This window comes from Myripristis murdjan, chromosome 9, assembly GCF_902150065.1.
Source record: "Myripristis murdjan chromosome 9, fMyrMur1.1, whole genome shotgun sequence".
Classification (NCBI taxonomy): Eukaryota; Metazoa; Chordata; class Actinopteri; order Holocentriformes; family Holocentridae; genus Myripristis; species Myripristis murdjan.
In genome coordinates this window covers 31,894,415-31,915,796 of record NC_043988.1, presented here as the reverse complement: position 1 = coordinate 31,915,796, position 21,382 = coordinate 31,894,415, and the positions used below count along the sequence as shown (strand labels likewise).

Genomic DNA, 21,382 nt, shown 5'->3' with positions numbered 1-21,382 from the left:
TTCCTGCTGCCTATAATGCTCAGGTTTTCTTTCTGTCACAGTAATAGAGGTGTTCATTCACTTCTGTGTTTGGCATTGAGCTCATAGTTAGTGCTGCTGTTGGACTGGACTGCATTTTATTGAGAGCTGTTTCCACTATTCTGTCCCCCCTCATGTATATAAATACAGATGGACAAAAAATTAGAAACACCTCTCATTATAATGCGGTCCAGTACAAGACCTCTGCAAAGTACAACCTCAGTAATAAACACAGAATTAAATTCACACATTCTCCACAATGTCAACACAAACTGAACATGATAAACTTTGCCAAAAGGTAGAATTTATGGCAGAGCTGTTGCACTATTACCATGCACCTCATTCCCAGCTACCTGATGTACATGTAACAAGGTGTGTGTGTGTGTGGGTGTGTGAGTGTGTGAGTCAGAGTTATCAAGAGATCACACGTGTGTTGTTGAATTAGATCCTTCAAAACACCGAGGATCTGATCCCAGGCAGCACAGAGGCACGATGAAGCCACAAAGCCACACAGAGACCCACGGCTCAGTGTGTGTGCTTGAGGGTCCAAAGGGCATTTCTAACACACACACACACACACACACACACATTCACACACACATTGCAGTCTGCTGTGATAAGGAGAGGGCCTGCGTACCAGAGGACAAACAGCTGACCTCAGTGCTGCCCAGGCGGGGAAGGTAAACACTGTCAAACTAAATAAACATTTACTGTATCGGCACAAAAGTGTTTTTCCACCACTGACTGACGGGGAAATGTGGCTGGAAATGTGAATGTGGCTTTATCATGCCTGTTATTATCAGAATTATAACAATAAGGGCAATGCAGGATTACACAGAACCTTATAATTTAATTTTAATTTAACTTTTTTTTTTTTTTATTGTATTGTGTTGTATTGTATTGTATTTATTGATGTTGTAAGTTGATATACTCAATGTTGTCTTATTTTTCCTTTTTGTAGCATTGTGAGTTATTATTGTCACCATTTTATGTGCATATTGTGATGAGCTTATTGTGATATTGTTCTGTTTATTTTAGTGTCTTCTTTAAAATTATTAAATATCTTCATGTAGTGTGGGGCTTTTCTGTTTGCAGTGTATCTGTGTTTTAGTTTACACATTTCATGTTACACTACATTCTTTGATGTTTTTTTTTTTTCTGTTTTTATTTTTATTTGTTTTATTCTTTGATGCCATTGGTGTTTTACAGTTTTTCATTTTGTTGTACAGCACCTTGCAACCTTGTACAGGAAAGTGCTACATGATTGATTACTGAATGCATGCATACATGAATGATATTTTATTATTGCGTTAAGCATACGATATGCGTACTCCTGGCCTGCCTGGGCTGACAACCTGGAGAACCAGACAACAGCAAAAACATGATCAAACCACAGAAATAAAAACAGAAAAACTAAAACAACTTTCATCTTCAGATCATCAGACCATTATCACATCATACTACAATACTTGTGTTTGTATTACTACTGGTATTAGTAGCCTAACTGTATTGTTGGTAATAGTACCACTAGCATTAGTAGGAGTAGTGGTAGTAGTTGTATCAGTTTTAGCTTTAGTTTTAGTATTAGTTTAGTAGTAGTAGTAGTAGTAGGTGTAGTATCAGTAGTATTAATATTAGGCAGTTGTATAGCAAAGGTATCACCATTAGTGGTAGTAAAAGTAGTATTAGTGCCAGTAGTAGTAGCTTTAGTGGTGGCAGAGGTAGAAGTAATGGTAATAGTTGCTGTAGTAATAATACTACCTAGTATTACAGTAGCAGTTTGAAGTGTTAGTAGAAGGTCAGGCCCAGGGACACTGTGTAGTTTGTGTATGATTCATTCACAATGAGAGAGAGAGAGAGAGAGAGAGAGAGAGAGAGAGAGAGAGAGAGAGAGAGAGAGAGAGAGAGAGTCTGTGGGTGACTGTACTAAAACGACAGCCACAACACTGGTTTCCTCCTCCTCCTCTTCCTCCTCCTCCTCAGGAAACTGATACTCGGCAGAGACACGCAGTCCTGCAGAGACACAGCAGAAAGCCGAGAGCAGCGCCGCCGCATCAGTGCGGTCAAAAAAGAAAGAAAGAAAGAAAGAGAGAAAGAAAGAAAGAAGAACAAGAACAAGAAGCATGACAGAACAAATCGAAAGAGAGAGAAAGAAAGGGAAGGGAGGGGCGTCAGACTGAACTCTTTCAGATGTCATCGCTCTCAGAGACAGAGAGCAGGGCAGGAAGGATGGAGGACATTATAAATACATGAATTGAACTCGTGAATTGAATCATGGGCCGATTTTGGTTGATGTCATGTCCAGCAGGCAGAGGAGGGCAGACACACACACACACACACACACACACACACACACACACACACACACACACACACACACACACACACACAGCTCCTCCACCTGATGTGTCCTACGGCGAGGGTGGGAACAGACTGAAATAAAATAAATGTTTAATGAAAATGACGCTTTTGAGAAAATACAATACAGCGTTGTTGTTGATGGCGGCACCATTTTTTTTTTGTTTGTTTTTTTTGTTTGCTTTGTTATTGATCCTGACGTGACCAGTCATTTACAAACGAGTGATCTCACTTCCAGAGATGATGAGACATCGAAAGTTTCCTCACTCCTGTCATGCCGCTGCCTGAATCTGAGCTGAACTGAGAGCAACTTGGAGCAAAACCCTGCGCCCTCGGAGGGGAGTGGAGGCGCGGTGAGGGAGGAGTGTAGCAGACAGAGAGAGGGAAGAGGGGCGTGAAGGGGAATAGTAACAGGAGGAGGAGGTGGGGGGAGCCAGAAGGAAAACATTAGCCTCTTGGTTGTTCTGTTTTTTTTTTTTCCCTCGCAGCTCAGTGGTTTTTTTTTTTTCCCGGGATCGCTGGCGACGCGCAGCAGCCAGGACGCACCGAGCCAGGGCGCACGGTAAGACTCACCGTCCCGGGTGGAGGGGGTCAAGGTGAAGCGGGATGGGAGAGAGTGGGTGCACGGGGTGAGGGGTGATAATAAGTGAGGTTTATATTGGGGGGGAGACACAGAGAGTGAAAGGCAGACAGACGAACAGGAAGTTGCAGTGAATGGGCGAGTGCCGCCTCTCCTCCTCTCCTTGTCCGCTTTCTTCGCTCTCCTCTTGGGAATCCGGTAGTAAAGCAACGCGGAGAGAGGGGAGCTTTAGAGGAGGGAGCTGGAGAGTTTGGGGATTCCGGGTTTGGGACAGAGAAAGCCTCGAACACAGTGCCAGCTGTGAAATTTCAGAGTCAGAGCTGCACATCATCGCCTCGCTGGAGTCTGTTGAATGCGGAATCGCGTCTGTGACTTTACAAAGCGGACACTGTGGAATTTAAACTCCTCTATTATTGTTAGTCAAACTTCTCTGTGGCTGTAGGCGTGATGGTGCCTGACCAGCTCGCCAAAGAGTGAACTGTTTTGTACTTTTGGTAGCAGCATCAGACCGCCGCACATGGAGGTGGATCTCATGCGGTCTGTCCGTGTTTATGTGATGGAGCTGTGCGTCTGGGCTGTGCTGTGGTGGAGGAATGTGCCACTCATGCATGAGTACTGTTGCTGGGCCCGTGTTTTAAATAAGTAGAGGTAAAAGAGGAAAGGCTGCTCAGTTACTTTTTAGGAAAGAGAAAAAAAATGTAAGTGCTCTCTTCCATGCAACTGTGAAAGGAAGTGAGAAGTCAGAGTTACTTAAGTACAACAAGTTCCACTGAACGTGTTCAATTTAAAGGGAAGAGCCACGTTTGCCTGAGTAGTGATGCGATTATCAAAACCATGGCTGTGGCCTGCAGATAGGCCGGCTGTCAGGAAGCCGGCCAGTGATGTCACTGATGACTAAAGCCCAGGTCACCTCACAGCGGAGGCAGCTCAAGCCCCTCTGCTGGTCCTCCAGCTCCTGCATCAGTCTGCTGCACTCACACTTCCTCAATACCATCAAATGACGAGCCTCTGATGGAACCTGTAATTAGTCCCCCCCACACAAACAGCTAAGTACAGACTGCTGCTTGTAGCTGAAAGGAAAAGGTCACCAGAAAGCATGTAAACAAAACGCTGGTACGCAAAAACAAGTGTTTGGGATGTACTTTGCGTTTTGGGGGGCCGGTTTGTTGTGCATTTTGTTGGTGTGTTTTCCTTCTTCACAGTGGAACGTAAATGTGTGCACATGATCAGCTTTTTCCTGGTTGGGATCAATAAAGTATATCTATCTATCTATCTATCTATCTATCTAGCTGTGTTTTTGGGACAGGTGCGGGATAAAGACACATATGGAAATAGAGGGAGAGAAAATATCCACACACTGGATTACAGTTCCCAACACTTTATTTGACTGCCTAAGAAACATTACCCAACAAGACAAGACCCTATTGGATTACAACTTCAAATCAAATAAAGCATCAGGAGCTGTAATCCAGTGTGTGGGTGTTTTTCCTCTTCCCATGGACTCTTGGCCAGTCGTAGTCAAGGTGGCATCTTGTCCAGATGTTTCCAGCAGTTACAGTGGAGTTTGTAGTGGAAAATGTCTCAGTGATCTAAAGGGAAATGTCAGGTTTTGGTGTCCGTCCCACATAATGAAAGAGCGAGGGCTTCTTTGCATCAAAGAGTCTTCTAAAAAATCAGTTTTCATACCACTTGAACTGCATTCTCAGTTACATTTCAAGGGGAAACTATTTTTGTCATGGATTACGTTTGTTTGTAACGCATCACAAGAACCATACCAGGATGCAGGTGGGCAGGTGGACAGGTCAAACAACCAACTTTCACCCAAATTACTCATATTTGAGTCAAAAGTGGTGTTTTTTGTATATGTTTTATGCCTTACCGTAACTTTTCCCTAACCTTAACCAAGTACTTTTGGTGGCTTAAGTTATCAAAACTAGCTTAAAATACTGCCTGAACCCCTAAACGTAATCAAGAATGTAGTTTAGTTGCAAAGGAAAGTAAATTTTAGGAGAAGGGGTTGCATCAAGACATGCTGTGTTCAAGTCAGGGGCTGCGGGTCATTCTGGGCCAAGCAGGAAATAATGAACTGATGTAGAAATAAACAAAACAGGTCGAGGGAAAGTGGGTTCACCAAATGGAAAAATGACGACACTCCATCACCAAACAATTGCTGGAACACACCAAACATAAGACTGATGATATGTGAGAGTGTAAGGGTTCCCCTGGGTGAGAGAGCAACACGTATTTTTTATCCAAACATGCTTTTTGGGTTGGATCAGCAAAGTAGAGAAACAGCGCTCAGGTTATTGTCACATCTGTATTTACTTTATGTGCCTGGTTGTCATGCTGTATGCATCGGTCCACTCGCAGTCAGCAGCACTACTGTTGCACTGCATGGCATGAACCTGACCTCTCAGGCCACCGCTTTGTTTGACTACCTGCCAGTGACGGCAGCAGCCACTTTCACCATTTTCAGTATCACCAAGCCACAGTCAAAACTTAGTGGCTGGTGGTGATTTCCCTCACTAAAGACTCAGCACGGTGCCACTGTGGTGTGTTGACAGAGACGTGGCGTCAGGTTGAGTGTTTCCTGCAAAGTAACTGAAGTTTTTTAACGAAGCTTTCAATCCCATTTGCTCAGCTCATATTTAATTTCCCAGCATTTCCCTGTCAGAACTGATCCTTTATAAGGCACTGGACTGTTTATGTTTACATGTTTCTCTTTGGCCCGCTCTAACCTTTTGGGGCATGTAAGTTAATGAGAACTCAGAGTGCAGCTTCCACTTTTAGAGAGAATTTGGACTTGTGTATTTTGCATGTACGATAAAAAAAAAGAAAAAAAGAAAAAGAAAAACACACTGGAAAAAAAGATGGTGAGAAATCACAAAAAAACCCCACAAATAAGATCAAATACAATAAGCAGTGGAACGGCATGAGAGCAGCAAAGTGCACAAACAATAACAGGAGTTAAAAGAGGTGAGATTGTGAATGGAATAACTTAAAGCGCTCTGTACTGGAAAATGTAAATTAGAGAATTGTGTTTTTGACTCTTTCCTTAGTCGACTGCCTCTGCAGCTCGTCACTGAAAGGGGCTCCGGTGAGCAAAACTAATCTCGTGAACCAGATGTGGGTCAAAATCCAAGTTTCTGTCGCGGTCGCTCATGCAAAAAGACACACAAGGTCACCGCGGGACATTGATACGCCGCCGCCTCTGCCAGGCCGACTGAGCGGCGAGATGATTAAGCTTAAAAGGTCAATCAAAATGTCAGGGTTTTATCAGGTAAGACGAGAGGAGGGGAGGGGACCACTCTCGCCGGCTTTGTGGCCCAAGAGGTCAGGTGAATAATTCAGTGTGGCCGATTGTTCGGGGTTTTCCGCGCGCTCCATCGGGGCTCCTGCTCCTGTTGTTGTGCCCGTCATCGAAGGGCCAATTAATTCATAACTGCATCTCCCTTTTCTGTCCGTGTCATGTGATTGGCTGTGGTGCCAGTCATTTGTAACATGGAAAAAGGTCTGATCAGGCCAAGCGGTGACATGACTCTATTTTCAGTGCATCTAGGACCATTAGGGCTGCAAATAATGAGTCTATTCACTTTCAGTTAACTGATTGATTGTTTTTTTCCTAGAGACCGATTTATCTTTTAGTGTTTAAAGTGTGAAAAATGAAGACTTGTTCAGGGGAAGATAGCAGAACCTAAAGATTGTCTGCCCAGGAAGGCAAAAAAACCCCCACAAAGTACTAATTTTATAATGATATGAACGTAAATGTAATCAAATCTGAGCATTTTGGTGAGCTAACTGAAGCTGGAATCAGCCAGTTAGATTCTTACTTAATAAATGACCAAAATGTTTTATTGATTATTGAAATTATAATCAATAAATTTTACATTTTGAAACTGACTCACTAATTGACCAATCAATTCAGCATTAGTCTGTATATCTATATTGGCATCAGGGTCAGAAATTATTGGAATTGGGGCAAAAAAAATCAAGTTTAAACTTCCTAAAATGCTTATGAATGGTCCCCAGTACCCATTCATTTTTCTTTTTTGCATGTTGCGGTTTTCACATGACATTGGTTTGGTTTCCATATATTTACATGTGAATGTGACTGCTGTCCCCTGCACTGCTATGCATCTTGAAGATTTTTTTCATTCTCTGACTTTAAAGCAGAAAGTTTCTCTGGTCAGAAAAAAATCTGGACTTCTCAAAAGAAGAACCTCCTCCCCGCCTCCATCCCATCAAACACTAAAAAGGAAAAAAAAAAAAAAAAAAGTTTAAATCTGACTCGTGTTCAGTTTACTGATGTCAGAGTTTGTTATTTCTTGGTAGTGAAGCTCCTCAGCGCCTCAAAAATGTAAATGTATCTCCGACTGCTGAAGCGGAAAAGTTGACTGTTTCTCTGTTTTGTGACTTTTTAATGATGAAGTGTAAATTTGCAATATCATTGAAAACAAAGCTGTTATTTCACACCTCGGTGGAAACAGGCTTGTGTCCAGAAGGTCGCCGGTTCAGTCCCTCGGAGCAGCAGGAAAAATCCGGGTGTGAATCGAGGAGTGGATGAGCGGTGCTCTAACGTCCCTCTACACCCACAGCTGACGTGCCGATGAGCAAGGCACTGAACCTGAAAAAGGCGAGCTTGAGAGGCAAAATGTTAAAGGCACAGACTTTTCATGTTTGCAGCACCGAGTGGCCGTGGGAGATGACTTTTCATTTTCGAAACTCAAAAGACGGTCACTACTGGGAAATGCTGTGATGTGACGTCAGTGAACTGAACACTCGACAGACCCAAACTTCCTGTTTTTCATGCCTGGTGGGTCGGAGCGGGTGAAGAGCCTCAGCTGTATTTTTTTTTTTTTGGCCTGGACAGAGCTCTTACTGCTGTTTATGAGACACTTTATATCCAGCTCGAGGTCTCAGGTCACCGCTTCCCGTGCACCTAGAAGATTTATTAGACCTCGATGAAACAAAAAACTCCTTTAGACCCGACATTCATTCGGGAAAATGGAGGAAAAATCCATCGTGATTTAATATGCGAGGTCGGGATGCTGCTCTCAGTTTGTGATTAAGGCCGATAAAACAGGTTTGGTTTTACATTAACATCTTGCCCGGTGCATATTCCTAAAGGTGTAATTCCCTCATAATGCATAATGCCGGTACTTTTCCTCAGCCAAAACTTGATTTTTTTTATGTCTCTCTTAGAAGAATCTGCATATGGGAACAGACATGAATCATGACATTAGGGAAATAGTAAGAATTTGACTTGTGACTAATTTTGTAATCACAAGTTGACGCATTACTCTTCCCCACACACACACACACACACACACACACACAGATTCGAAACCCTCTCAGGAACATGTTAATAAGTAATCTACAATAGCTTGGAGCAGAATTCCCCTTTCTGTGCCTTACCTCTATTGTTTATTTAACTTAGCCGTTAGTTAGATGGCGACTGATTCAGGGTCTCTGTTCCTTTACGCAGGTGGGGTTTACAGTGAGTGATCTGATAATTAATGAGTCAAAAGTCACAATGGTTTTGTTAAAATAGACTAATATAGTAACTGTGCGAAGGGCGGAGGCGGGATAAAAGTAATAAAAGCACAAAGCAGGACAACTTATCGACAACTTTTGCGGTCGAGTTTTTTTTCCTGAGAGTGTTTCGGTAGAAAAACCAAACGGCAAAACAAATGTGGTTCGTGTGGTTCACTGGTTTGGAAAAACAATAAAGCAGCGAGGTGATGCTGCAAGAGGAGAAGCAACCGTCGGAGCCCCGCTGAGGCTGTCAGAAACCCCAAACCCTGCTGGTTCAGTGTTGCTGCGGTCTGGCCCTGCACGCATTTGGAGAGTTTGGGTCCAAAAAAATGAGATCAACACAGTTTGGGGGAAAAAAAAAAAAAACTTTTTACAAAATGACCGACAGCTCTGAGCACATGATGGTAGTTGGCAAAGGGTAGCAGACAGGACTCTTGCAGAATTTGAATCTTGGAAATGGACTTGAGTCTGACTTGAGTCCTAGTTTTTATGACTTGAGACTTGAACTTGTACAGATAGACATAAATGTGAACGTAAAGTTTGGTTCCTACGTTGAGTTTTCGAATAGAGCATCAGTGTTGCAGATCATTTGTCTCGTTATTCTAGATAAAAAAGGTTAAATTGTTTTTCTCCAAACCGTTGCTCTCGGCGACGGCTCCAAAGTGCAGCTGCAGGTCAACAAGCAGGCCGTGAAAAGTGTGTCATGTAACCCAGCGCTCCAGGCTTTGGCCAAGACCCCTTAGCCGATGTGCAAGGACACGAGTTTCGTTTGGGTTGTGGTCGAGTGGTGGGCAAATGAAATCTAGGCCGCTCTGCAGACTGAAACTTTGACTCATTTCTGCACCTCAAGTGTGACCTAGATCCACCTGCAGCTCAATGCCACAATCTGTGAGGGTTTTTTTTTTTTCTTTTTTTTTATCATCATTAACTTGTCCAGGAAAGATTTACTCTTTTTGCAATTTTCTGGCATACAGACTTTGTTCCCATGCCCTCGAGCTGTGACTGACACGCATAAAGTCACGATAGAAAGGAGTGAGCCTACTAATTGGAGCAGAGATCCAAAAGAAACACCTTGTCGGAGGTAATTTATCACCAGGCAAAATACTGTAATAACAACACACTGTCATTTTTGGCTCGAGAGCGAGGCTCTTTGCCTTTTCTGCTGAAACGTCCTCACCTGCTTGTAGCCCGGCGCTTCATCGCTCAGCAGCTGGGAATGTGAAGGCGCCAGAAAACTGAGTTTCAGAACCAGGAACCAGGAACCAGGACACTGAGTGATGTTTTGACTGATTAGCCCTTTAATGATCATGTATGTTTCTGCAGCAGGAAGGGGCTCCGCACACAGGTGACGTGTCAGATTTTCAGCACACTGGCATCACGTGTCACTTTTAAAAAATCTCAGTGTTCATTAGTATAATTATTATTATTATTATTATTATTATTATTATTTTGAAAGCTCATTTAACCCATTGATACCTAAGCAAATGAACTTGATTTGGGGAAAAAAGGTGGTGATAAAATTAGCCCCCCAAAACAAAAACCCTCCAAAAAACAAACAACAACAACAAAAAAAAATTAGCACAAAAATTACTTAAAAAATTATACAAAAAATACCAAATAAATTACAAATAAATAAATTTGTATTTTAAAAAAAAATTGCTTAAAATTCCCCCAGAAAATGAAGAATAAAAAGAACTAAAAATGAAAATAAAATTTAAAATAATAAAATAAAGATACATTTTTTAAAAGTTGTTCTTCCTTTTTGGATCTACATTGACTTATTCATGGTAAAACACCAACGGGTGCTCAATTATTTTTTGGCTCAGGCCCCCAAATGTCTGGGAGCTCTGTCGGCTCATCACCGTCAGTAGAGAGTTGAGAGACACTGCAGCTTACAGTTTATTAATTTCATTTTAATTGTCATGTGATGGGATGTCAGTAAACTGCACACGGCACGCTCTTATTTACATACCCAAACAATGTTTTATCACTTTGTTTAACCACATGAAAGAGATGAAGGAGACAAGAGATCTTAACACTTTTACAGATCTAACGCAGTTTATAGATTTTATTTTACGTTTCAGTTTGAACTGGTCACACTCTATACCAGAAGATAATTTGGTCAAAAAAAGGGAAACCTACAGTCTCATTGGGGTGATGGGGCATAATAAGAATATATGCCAATTTATTTGTTTCTGCGATTGGCTTTAAAAAGGACGTTTTCCCCCTAACATGCTGCCAATCGCATTTTTAGTCTTTATTTTGGAGTGTATAACAGCAAACTTGAAGCCTGTGGTTGCATAGTGGTGGTCCTGTTATTACGTGGTCTAATGCATCGTCTGAGAAAATCTTTGAGATGGTTCACACGCCCCCTTAAGAGCTAAAAGTCCTGTTTTCTTACCATCAGCAGCCGTTACCAGGAACCCTTTGTAACTGATCCTTCCTGCAATTGTCGGTGTGTTAACAGCTAATATCCTTTTTTTTTTTTTTTTTTTTTTTTTTAATGAAATCTGAAGACAGATTGTGGCCAGACATGGTCAAACGACAATCGCTCTAGCTTTTGCAAAATCAACAGTGCAGGTATTGTTTTCGACAGAGGGGAGGTTTCCTCGGTGTCCCGCCAGACACACAAACTAAAACAACAGTGAAAGTCAAACGTTAGGACGGGGATGGTCTCGCTCCAGCTGGAATTTCAACACCGCTGACTTGTTATGACGGATTATGATAACTCGTTATTAGCTGCATGTGTTGCTGCTTTTCATAACACAGGCGTGGAAAAAAAACGCTCTGTTCCCCGTCTGATTTCTGCGCTGTGAGGAAATCAGCGGCCAACGGTCTGAAGTATCCAGTAGCAAGACAGGATGTTTCTCCATTCTCACAGAGAGGAAGATTCGCGAAGGAGGGGCACCAAGATGGCGGAAATCAAATAACAGGGTCTCTCCTCCATTGTGACTTTACTGCCTGTAGACCCCGGGCGTCTCAGATGAATACAGTGGGAATGGGAGCTAATAATAGCAGGCAGCCTGATAAGACAAGTGGCTGCTGATAGCGGAGCAGCACATAATGTTGGTTTAGTCGATTGTGGAAACTCTGCACTCTTAAAAACGGGGGTTCATCAGGGGGGTAGCACCTAAGATCCAAAGGAAGCCACGGAGCGTCTTTTGCGGAGCTCCCTGTGTGTGTGTGTGTGTGTGTGTTGTGGAAATCAGAGTTTAGTTCATGCTGTGTGAGGATTTTCCTGAAGAGTTTTGTTCCTGTTGTGCAACAGTTTGGAGAGCCCCTAAGGGTTACTCCAAATCCTGTTTTTTTGTTGTTTTTTTTTGTCCTGTACATTTCACAAAACTAAAGAGCCTCTCTGATGTAACTTCTAAAAGCAACCGCGCTCTCGTCTCATCTATCTCTCTCTCTCTCAAAAACACATAAATACACACTGGCTGTTTCCATCTCCATGCATTTTATTCTGCCCGTCCTCAACAATGGGCCGTGTTTATCCTGACCCCTGTCAAACACCGGGAAGACACTCGCCCAGGGCCCTGAATGCACCGCAGCTGTTCCCAGTGGCCCAGTGGTGTCCATGCAGTGGACGTATGGAAACTGTTATGTAACAACCGCACCCGTCTGAGCCCACGTCGTTTCACTGTGATGTGACACTCGGTGGGTTTCCATCCACCTGTTTTTATTCCCATCTTCAATTTGCGCAGTAAAAACCAGAACGGAAATACTGAAAATTTAAAAAATAAATAAATAAATAAAAACTCCAAATATCTCAACAAAAAGTGTTTACACTTGGGTGGAGGTGGAAAAGTTGGTGTATTGATAAAATGAAAATGCGAATAAGTTGCTATGGAAACAGGTTTAGCGAATAAACGGTGATGTTCATAATCATGTGACTTCTGCTCCGCTGGACAGACCAAAAACATTTCTTGAACTAATTAAAGAAAACATATTACGGCTACACTGGATAGCAAACAACAAAGTTTTGATTTTTGTATAATGTCACCCGGCTGGAGAATCAGCGCCACCTATTGTTCACCTCGATGAACCGACTCCAAATGTTCGCACAACAGAAGTGGATGGAAACGCGCATAGACTCGCATTTCGTTTTGCCGATTTTCTGAAAATACGGTTAAAATTTGCGTTATATTTGGATGGAAACCCGACTAGTGTACAGCGTTGAGACTGCAGCGCTGTTGGCACAGTGAGAAGAGGGTTTTTTTTTTAGTGTTTCACATCCAGGTTCTCACGTCAGGAAGCATTAAAGTCATAAATGTTAATGCATGTACGGTGTGGTGACTAAGTCCTGCTGTGTCGCTGCTGCTGATTCCTCTGAACTGACTGGACGTGCACGCAGTCATAAAAAGATGACGTTATATGATAGTGTTGCAATGATATTCTGCAATGTGCTCTTTCCTCCTTGCTCTCTCTCTCTCTCTCTCTCTCTCTCTCTCTCTCTCCACCCTTCCGGTCGAGGCAGATGGCCACCCACCCAGGGCCTGGTTCTGCTCGAGGTTTTTCTCCCTGTTCAAATGTTTTTTGTTTTTTTTCTCCTCGCCGCTGTCGCCCTGTGCTTCCTCTTGCGGGAAATTTAGGTTCATGGATTTGGCCGATATCTGTTGGGTTTGACACAATACAAAATAAAATTGAAAATTGAAATTAATAAGGCATTTTATTTCTCCTCATTGTCCATATTCCAGTGAGTTTCAACACAATCAAAAAACAAATAGGGTCATAAAAAAAAAAAAACATAGCACACCGAGCACAATTTGCCAAAAAAAAAAAAAATGCAAAAAAAAAAAAGTCAGAATACATCGACTTAAAGTTATACACAAAACTGAAAATGAATGAAAAAATAAAATTTGGCCTCTATTATCTGATTCCACTGAAGACAGAGATAAAGAAGGTCAGATTTTGTATTTATTTATTGAAACTGTGAAATATAGACGATATAGACGAATATAATACAATGAGATCAGGCACATAGATGAGATATCTGAATGTTTTATGAGGTAAAAAAAAAAAAAAAAAAGTTGTCATGTTTGGACGATAAAATAGTGCAAACAAACAAAACGTGGCTCCCTCATTAAGGTTTAATGAACGTGAAAATAACACACACACACTCACACCTGCACAAAAGGGCTTTGTTTTATGGCCCTTAGGTAGAGCACCATCATATCTACAGTCACAGTGGACATCACACACACACAGACACACACACACACACTCAAACATGCATGCACATTAACACACACACATGCACTCAGAGGGAAAAAGCTCTTTTCTTTGAGCTGCAAACGAGCGGTCAGTTTTCATAATAGCGCACTGTTTGGTGGAGAAACCAGAGATCAGCGAGCGGACAGACGCCCATTCATCTGCGCGACCTTTGACCTCCTCAGCCAGCCACAGGTGACTGTAACACCGAGCTACTGTTACACGCCTTTGTTTACCGGGAACAACGTTAGCCCTTTTGTTTGAGCGCACCTCGGGGGGTTCAGGAAACGTTTGTTTTTTGCGTGCAAGAAATCGAGGACGTGTCTTGAAGACGGTGGAAGTCCAACGTGGCCGCGCCTCATCCTCCTCGGCGCCCCGCCCTCATTTCCACAGCGGTGTAGATAAACTCTTCATTTGTGGAACACTTTGCACCTCTGACCTTTCTCCACCACCACACGTTGCCGATCAGGAGGGAGTTTCTGTAGCACTTTCACTGCAGCGCGAGGGAGGGTGAGTACAAGGTGACGGCTGCGGTTTCAACATGATTCATATCACAAAATCACAAAAAAAAAAAAAAAAAAAAAAAAAAAAAGTGAGACTTAGTCAGGAAGGAACACAGACATTGATTCACAATCCAATATAATTTATTGTCTTTCTTCATGTTGTTATTATTTCATTGGCTGGGACTGTTGACTTCAAGTGATATGTGAAATTGGGCCGATATTTTCATCTTTTTTTTTTTGCAACTTTATGTGATGATGAAGATGATAATGATGATGATGATGATGATGATGAGCTGTTGACTGAAAACACAACTGTGATGTTTTAAAATGAAGCAAAAACTGTGAGGAGCCGTTTCAGGTCATTGATGTGCCCAGAATCTAACGAGTCGTCTGTGAGACATTAATACCTTTTAATGCGACATCGAGCTCATGAGCTGATTGGCCGGTGGAGTTGGTGACGCCGCCATCGACAACATCGTCTGAGGGAAAGAAGAGAAGAAGAAAAGTAAAGCGTGCGATTTAAGGCTAGGTTTATTTTAGCTTTATTTCCCAAAACAAATAGAGTTGGAGAAATGCGATCTTGGCGTTTGTCCGTGATGCTGCATGGCGTGCGTGCGTGTGTGCGTCCATGCCGGCCAATGTTGTGAGCGAATGAAATGTTTAGCGTCTGATTGGCTGGAGTGCGTGAGCGAGTGGGTATTCATTTGATCTCATTTTCTTTAAAATACGATAATTTCAAGCCTCCAGTGCGATAATGTAATCATTTGCATGCAGCTGTGCAGGCTGTCAATCAAACAAGGGGGCGGGAGGAATAAAAACCGAGCTCACGCTTTGATTGGATCGCACCGCGCCTACAGGTTTTTAATCTCCGACAAACTCTGCAAAAAAAACAGAAACTGCAAAGAAAGGACTCACAGCTTCATGATGTTTCTGCACCCACGGGTGACAATGTGAAGCCACACAGGGTGGGTAGATTTACCAACTTGAACTTGAGTGTTTAACATCTCTAAATAAATGATTAACATCATTTTTTTTGCTTCATATTTAATGAGTGTTCCTAATGTAATGGGCACTACCGGGTAAACATGAAATTGACATGATGATATGTTTTCAATGTCCTGTACACACTTTGTAACACATCGGTTATAAATAACAAAAATCTGTACTTAGAAATAATATAAAGCCATTAAAACACCAAAAATTAATATTTCTTTCCGATTTTAGGTCAAACAGTGAGATTTTATGGCGATTTGCATATTTTTCCATAGTCATGTAATAGGAATACTGGATGTATAAGTGGGGGTGGGGGGGTTATGTTTTATTTAAAGGGCTATTTAGGTCGTCAACAAAGAAACATAAAGTACCTGACACATAAACTTTGGAAACAGTTTTAGTTTTAGTAAGAAACGCAGCCCCTAAAACTCACTTTTATTACAGTTTGTGACTCAGATCTCGGTGGATGATGAAGATGGTCCTCAAAAACGATGCTAAATCAGAATATCCACTTTTTAAACCCGGGTTCACCGTCTCTTTAACTTCCTCCGTCTCGGTGAAGCAACACTCCGTGAAGCCTGGAAAGAAAGACAATCTGCCAAACCCCCGAGCGCGCAGCCCTCCGGACGTTTTAGCGGCGTTCAGCGCTTCACACCGTCTGACATTTAATACTGAAGCCTCGTTAAAGCCTCGTGATGAGTTCAGGGGCCTGAGGACTTTAAATGACACTTTGTTCTGCTGACATTTTCTTTATGGACTTTTTAAAGCGCTGACGGGAGGGCGTGGAGGCTGGAAACGCCTCTGTGTGTGTGTGTGTGTGTGTGTGTGTGTGTGTGTGTGTGTGTGTGGAACAGTGGAGGGAAACTTGTTAATTAATTTAGTGGAGCTGTGGTGAGACTGGAACAGCTGGACTGTTGGTTTTGAGGTTTATTAGAGAGTAGATACATTGTGTGTGTGTGTGTGTGTGTGTGTGTGTGTGTGTGTGTGTGTGTGTGTGTGTGTGTGTGTGTGTGTGTGCGCCCGTCTGTCTAAAAATGTGTCTTCCATTCCTGGTTATGCCTCTACTGGTGAGTTACAAACTGGGTACATGCATACTTTCTCACACACACACACACACACACACACACACACACACACACACACACACACACACTTGTACACCTAAACACACAAAAATGTTGCAGAAACAAACACACGCTCTGGCCCAAGGACTGGCACTACATGTGTGTGGCTCTGTGGGCGTGTGTGTGTGTGTGTGTGTGTGTGTGTGTGTGTGTCATTCCAGGGCCTCAGTGTTCCTGCTGTTAAAACACACACACACACACACACACTTCAACAAACACATGTGGCTGCTATTTATAGCTCCAGCACTGATGTCACCATGGCAACTAGCATGGAGGGCGGGATCCCAAAACCACCGCTTCCTGTCTGGGAATCCTCAACACACACACACACACACACACACACACACACACACACACACACACACACACTCAGCTCAGAACCACATTGTCACTTTATTTGATTTGTTTTGTGTGTTTTTATACATTTTGGGGTTTTTGTGCCATTTCCCTCCTAGCTGAGTGTTGACGTCATGTTTGTGCCACACACACACACACACACACACACACACACACACACACACACACCTCCTAACCTCCATAAAGCGAAACACATGGCTCTGAACAGCTGGAGGGCTCCACTCTCCACTTCTCTACAGGAAAGAACTGGATTCCAGTAAGAACGGAGAGTTTTTCCTCACAAACGATGAGTAACCCAGAGAAGGGAAGTTACACACCTTAATTTACAATACCAAGGAAAACCCACGAGTGTCGATGCCTGATTTGATTCTCCAGCGAAAACAGTAATGTCGTCATCTCAGCACACACACACACACACACACACACACACACACACACACACACGCTGCTTTGTTACTGAAACAGAAACTAAGGGCGTTTCCACACCTGAGAGTCCAAACCGAGGTGTGTGTTTCTGTTATCCTGTACACAGTCGATCCAGTTAGTTGTGGTTTCACATTGTAGTTTATTCTTGATTCTTTATTCTGTTATTTGGATCCCCATCAGCTTCCAGAAAGGGGCCGCCAATCCTCCAGGGCTCCGTGCAAAAACAGTAAAAACGTCACTGTATCAGAAACACAGTGAGACAAAAGCAAGCCCGATGTAAAGATCGGAAAATAAGTCAAGTAACTCTACACATGGAACAAAAATAGTCAGCCTGCAGTGAAAACACACAAAGGGTAATGTCAGACAGGCAACAACCAAAAGCGAAAAATAACAGTTAAAAAATATTCAAAAACCACTATAAAAAATTTATCAGTTTTTGTTTTAGTAAGTTTCAAGAAGAAAATCGTCTTTTCGTCTGTCCAATGTTGATGTTGAGCAAATTCAGTTTTAAGAGCTTTACTTCCTGTCATCATCGCCGGTGTGGGCGGAGTCTCTCTGTTCTCGACAGTGATTGGTTTGTAGACGAGTGTGCGTCTGACGTCGGCGTGGTGTCGATTCGGCTTTTATTGCCCGCTAACGCCGTTTGACTTAATGGAAAAATATTCAATGTGCATTTCCATCACTTTGCTGTAATAAATGCCACAGTATCCGACGCTGTGGTGTTCTGTTTCTACGGTGGCCGAGAACCGCCATCGATGCAAATAAAAAAACGATGCAAACGAAAAAAACGCTGCAAATAAAAAAAAAAACGATGCAAAAAAAAAACGCTGCAAATAAAAAAAACGCTGCAAATAAAAAAAACCTGCAAATAAAAAAGAAAAACGCTGTGTTGCAAATAAAAAAGCAACGATCGCTGCAAATAAAAAAAACGCTGCAAATAAAAAAAAACGATGCAAAAAAAAAACCGCTGCAAATAAAAAAACGCTGCAAATAAAAAAAAACCTGCAAATAAAAAAGAAAAACGCTGTGTTGCAAATAAAAAAGCAACGATCGCTGCAAATAAAAAAAACGCTGCAAATAAAAAAAAAAACGCTATATTTGCAGCGATCATTGCTTATTTTTATTTGCAACGCAGCGTTTTTCTTTTATATTTGCATTGTTTTTTATTTGCAGCGATGGCGGTTCTCGGCTACTGTAGTTTCAGTCTTTGTAGTAACACGGTAAAAAAAAAAAAAAAAAAAAAAAGGCAGTAGCTACACATTAAATACCGAACACTTTACTGAAAATGTGTCACAATAAAAGCCTCATAGGGAATGAATGGATTCTGTCCACTGACACGTTATAGGACTTTTAGTTTGAAAAATACAAGCAGTGTTGTGTGTGTCAACTGAGGAAAAAGAGGTGGAATAAATGTCATATGCTGGTCGAGTCCAAGTCACTGATAAATTAGATATTCATTACACTTTTTTCTTTTTTCTTTTCTTTTTTTTTTGTCTGTTGAGTGTAACGGCTCTCATGTTGTCATTTTAACCACCTTTAATCAAATCGGTGGAAAAGTACGACAGCATATCAGAGCCTCTGCAGGGAGAAAAAAAAAATATGGAGACGGGAAAAAACCTCAGAATTTTCAAGATAAAAGTGATAAATTTATGAGAAAAAAATGCACAAATTTATGGGAAAAAAAACTCAAAAATTCTGGGATTACATAAAGTCACAAATTTGTGAGAAAGAAACCAGAAATTCAGAGATTAAAGTCGCAAAATTTATTTAAAAAAAAAAAAAAAAAAAAAAGGTTGAGCCCAGAATCACAATACTCTCATCAGAGACACAGAGACAGTCGACACGTGGCTCCTTTACAAGAGCATAAGACAGATAAGAACAATCATGACTTTATAATCTCAAACGTTTCGAGTTTTTTTCTCATATATTTGTGTATTTTTTCTCTGAATATTTCCCCCTCCCTCCGTCCCCATTTCTCCCAACAGTAATCAGGGCATTTTAACTGTTTTTGTTGCTCGCTGTGAGTGAAAAAGCATCAGGTCGGTGTTTTGTGGTAACTGGATGTTTTTTAGGCAGACCCGGGGCCCGGCGAGGCTCCTGCTCGGTGGTTTGTTTCCCGGCCGGCGGGTCCTGGGTGTCGGGACGGGGCTCCGGTCTGGAGGGAGGCCTCGCGCTGACTCACTCTTCCCTACATGGGAAAAACATTAAGAGGCCTGAGGGTGATGCAAACCTGGAGTAAGAGCTGCTGGACTGGGAGAGGAAGTGAATGTCGGACTCCCACACACACACACACACACACACACACACACATAAATGCATACACATGGTGCAGGGCAAACATAAACACACACACACACACACACACACACAGAGCTTCAAAGTGGACTGTGAAAACAGAGTTGAGATTCTCCCTTCCTCTTTCTTCTTCACACCTTTTTTTCGTGGCTTTTTGCACAGCATGTTCACACAGTCTCTTTCACACACACACACACACACACATACGCGCGCACACACACACACACACTGCTCAAAGTACAGATGACCTTGACCTTTTAAAGTAAACGTATCCCTGCCTCCCTGAGGTTTGCGCCTCTTTTGCTCTGTCACAAGTGCTTTCAAAGCCCCATCAGTCTTTAAGATCTCTTTTATTGTTATTATTGTTATTATTAGAATTTAACTTTTTTCTTTTTTTTTTTTTTAATATTCCATGGCACTATGTGTTGTTTATTTATTTCTGTACATTTTAATGTCTTTAGTGATGTTTTTGTGGTTTAGCAGTATACTGGAAAATAAAACAGACGTGATCAAAATGTGTGCTGAAGTCTTTGAGCGAGTGAAAAAGCTGCGCTCTCCGTCTTGTTATTAAAAGCTATATGAAGAGGCAGTGAGTTGCCTCATAGTTCACTTCATGGAAAATGATTTCATGGCAGCTCTCCCTCCTCCTCGGTTTAATCGGTGTGTTTAAATACTCCGAGTCCCGGGGAAAGCCAGTGTTTAGTTTCACTTAAACAGCCTGATGTGTGTCCTTTTTTTTAAGAGCCTCCTGTGTTTCTCTTCACAGAGCGATATGATGGACAGATAGCAGAGAGACAAGAAGAGGAAGAGGAAGAGAAGATGTCGTTCTTCGGCCTGGACTGTGCCAGGAAGAAAGAGATAGGTGAGGAAACTGGAGCTGCACTCGACCAGTTTTGCGATTACTGTTTGATTTTTTCTTCTGTAACTGCTGCAGCTTCATCACATACACATTCATCACATCTTCACAATGAGGAATAGTGAAGTACACCAAGCATACCATTAATTGAGAAAATTTAGTAGCCGTTTTCTCAAAATAACATATTCTTCTCAACATTTTTTTCATCTTAACATGTAGATATTAGGAAAAGGGAGCAAGTGTGGTAAATTATTCAGGGGCAAGACAAAAAGAAATCAATACAGAGTACAAAGGAATGAGATGTGCACACTGTCAAACTCACAATAAATACCTTTATTCTCTTTTTGAGGCAACATTTTGAACTTAAAGATAAAAACATTACCTCAAAAGAGAGAATAACATGTAGATAAAGCCACCAGATTTCTCAAAAATATGCGTTTATCTTTTGCTGTTTCTATTTTACGGTGTGTTTTACATGGAAAACTTGTGAATTTGAGATGTCGACTACTAAAAACGATTCACACAAAAAGAGCAGGTCCCTCCAAAAATGACCAGATATTTAGTTATTCATCAAAATAATATAGAAAAATGCTTTGACTTCATCCACTGAGGGCAAAGATTCAGTGCTGAACATGTGGGCAGAGCAAGGCACTAACACGGTCAGGGTTGATGGTTCAACTCCCAATGTGGATGACATTCAATTGCGTGCTTTAATGGTTTTATGTTACTTGATATCTTCGCTGCTTGTGTTACTTTTAGCAGTTTTATTGTTTAAATTAACTTGTGAAGCCCTTTGTGACCCTCACTTTTAGAAGATATTATAGAGAAACTTTGTTTACAAGACACTTTGATTTAAAGAAACACACATTTTGAGTGTATGAGACTATTTATGGCTTTGTTAGTATCAGACGAGTCATGCCAGTTCAATAAATTGTACATTTAATTATCAATTTCTCTGTTTACCAATCAGAGCTGGAGCGGAAACTCCGTGCCAACGACCGAGAATACAACCTCTCCTTCAAATATGCAGTAAGTATAAATGTGTGTGTGTGTGTGTGTGTTCCTAGAGTGGAATATCATGTTACCACCAGCAAAAAACTGGTCAAATTTGTCCATGGCTGGTATTCTG

General features: G+C 41.8%; 1 protein-coding gene across 1 annotated transcript in view; it reads left to right on the top strand.

Moving 5' to 3' along the window:
* The first annotated feature begins 2,863 nt into the window (after positions 1 to 2,863).
* The window catches only part of atp8b5a (ATPase phospholipid transporting 8B5a), a 51,980-nt gene continuing 33,461 nt past the window's right edge, over positions 2,864 to 21,382 (top strand). Inside the window, exons 1-3 of the mRNA XM_030059448.1 lie at positions 2,864 to 2,938; positions 20,164 to 20,259; positions 21,224 to 21,282. Coding sequence (XP_029915308.1) covers positions 20,217 to 20,259; positions 21,224 to 21,282 — 102 coding nt within the window. The 5' untranslated portion in view covers positions 2,864 to 2,938; positions 20,164 to 20,216. The remainder of the gene's footprint in view (positions 2,939 to 20,163; positions 20,260 to 21,223; positions 21,283 to 21,382) is intronic.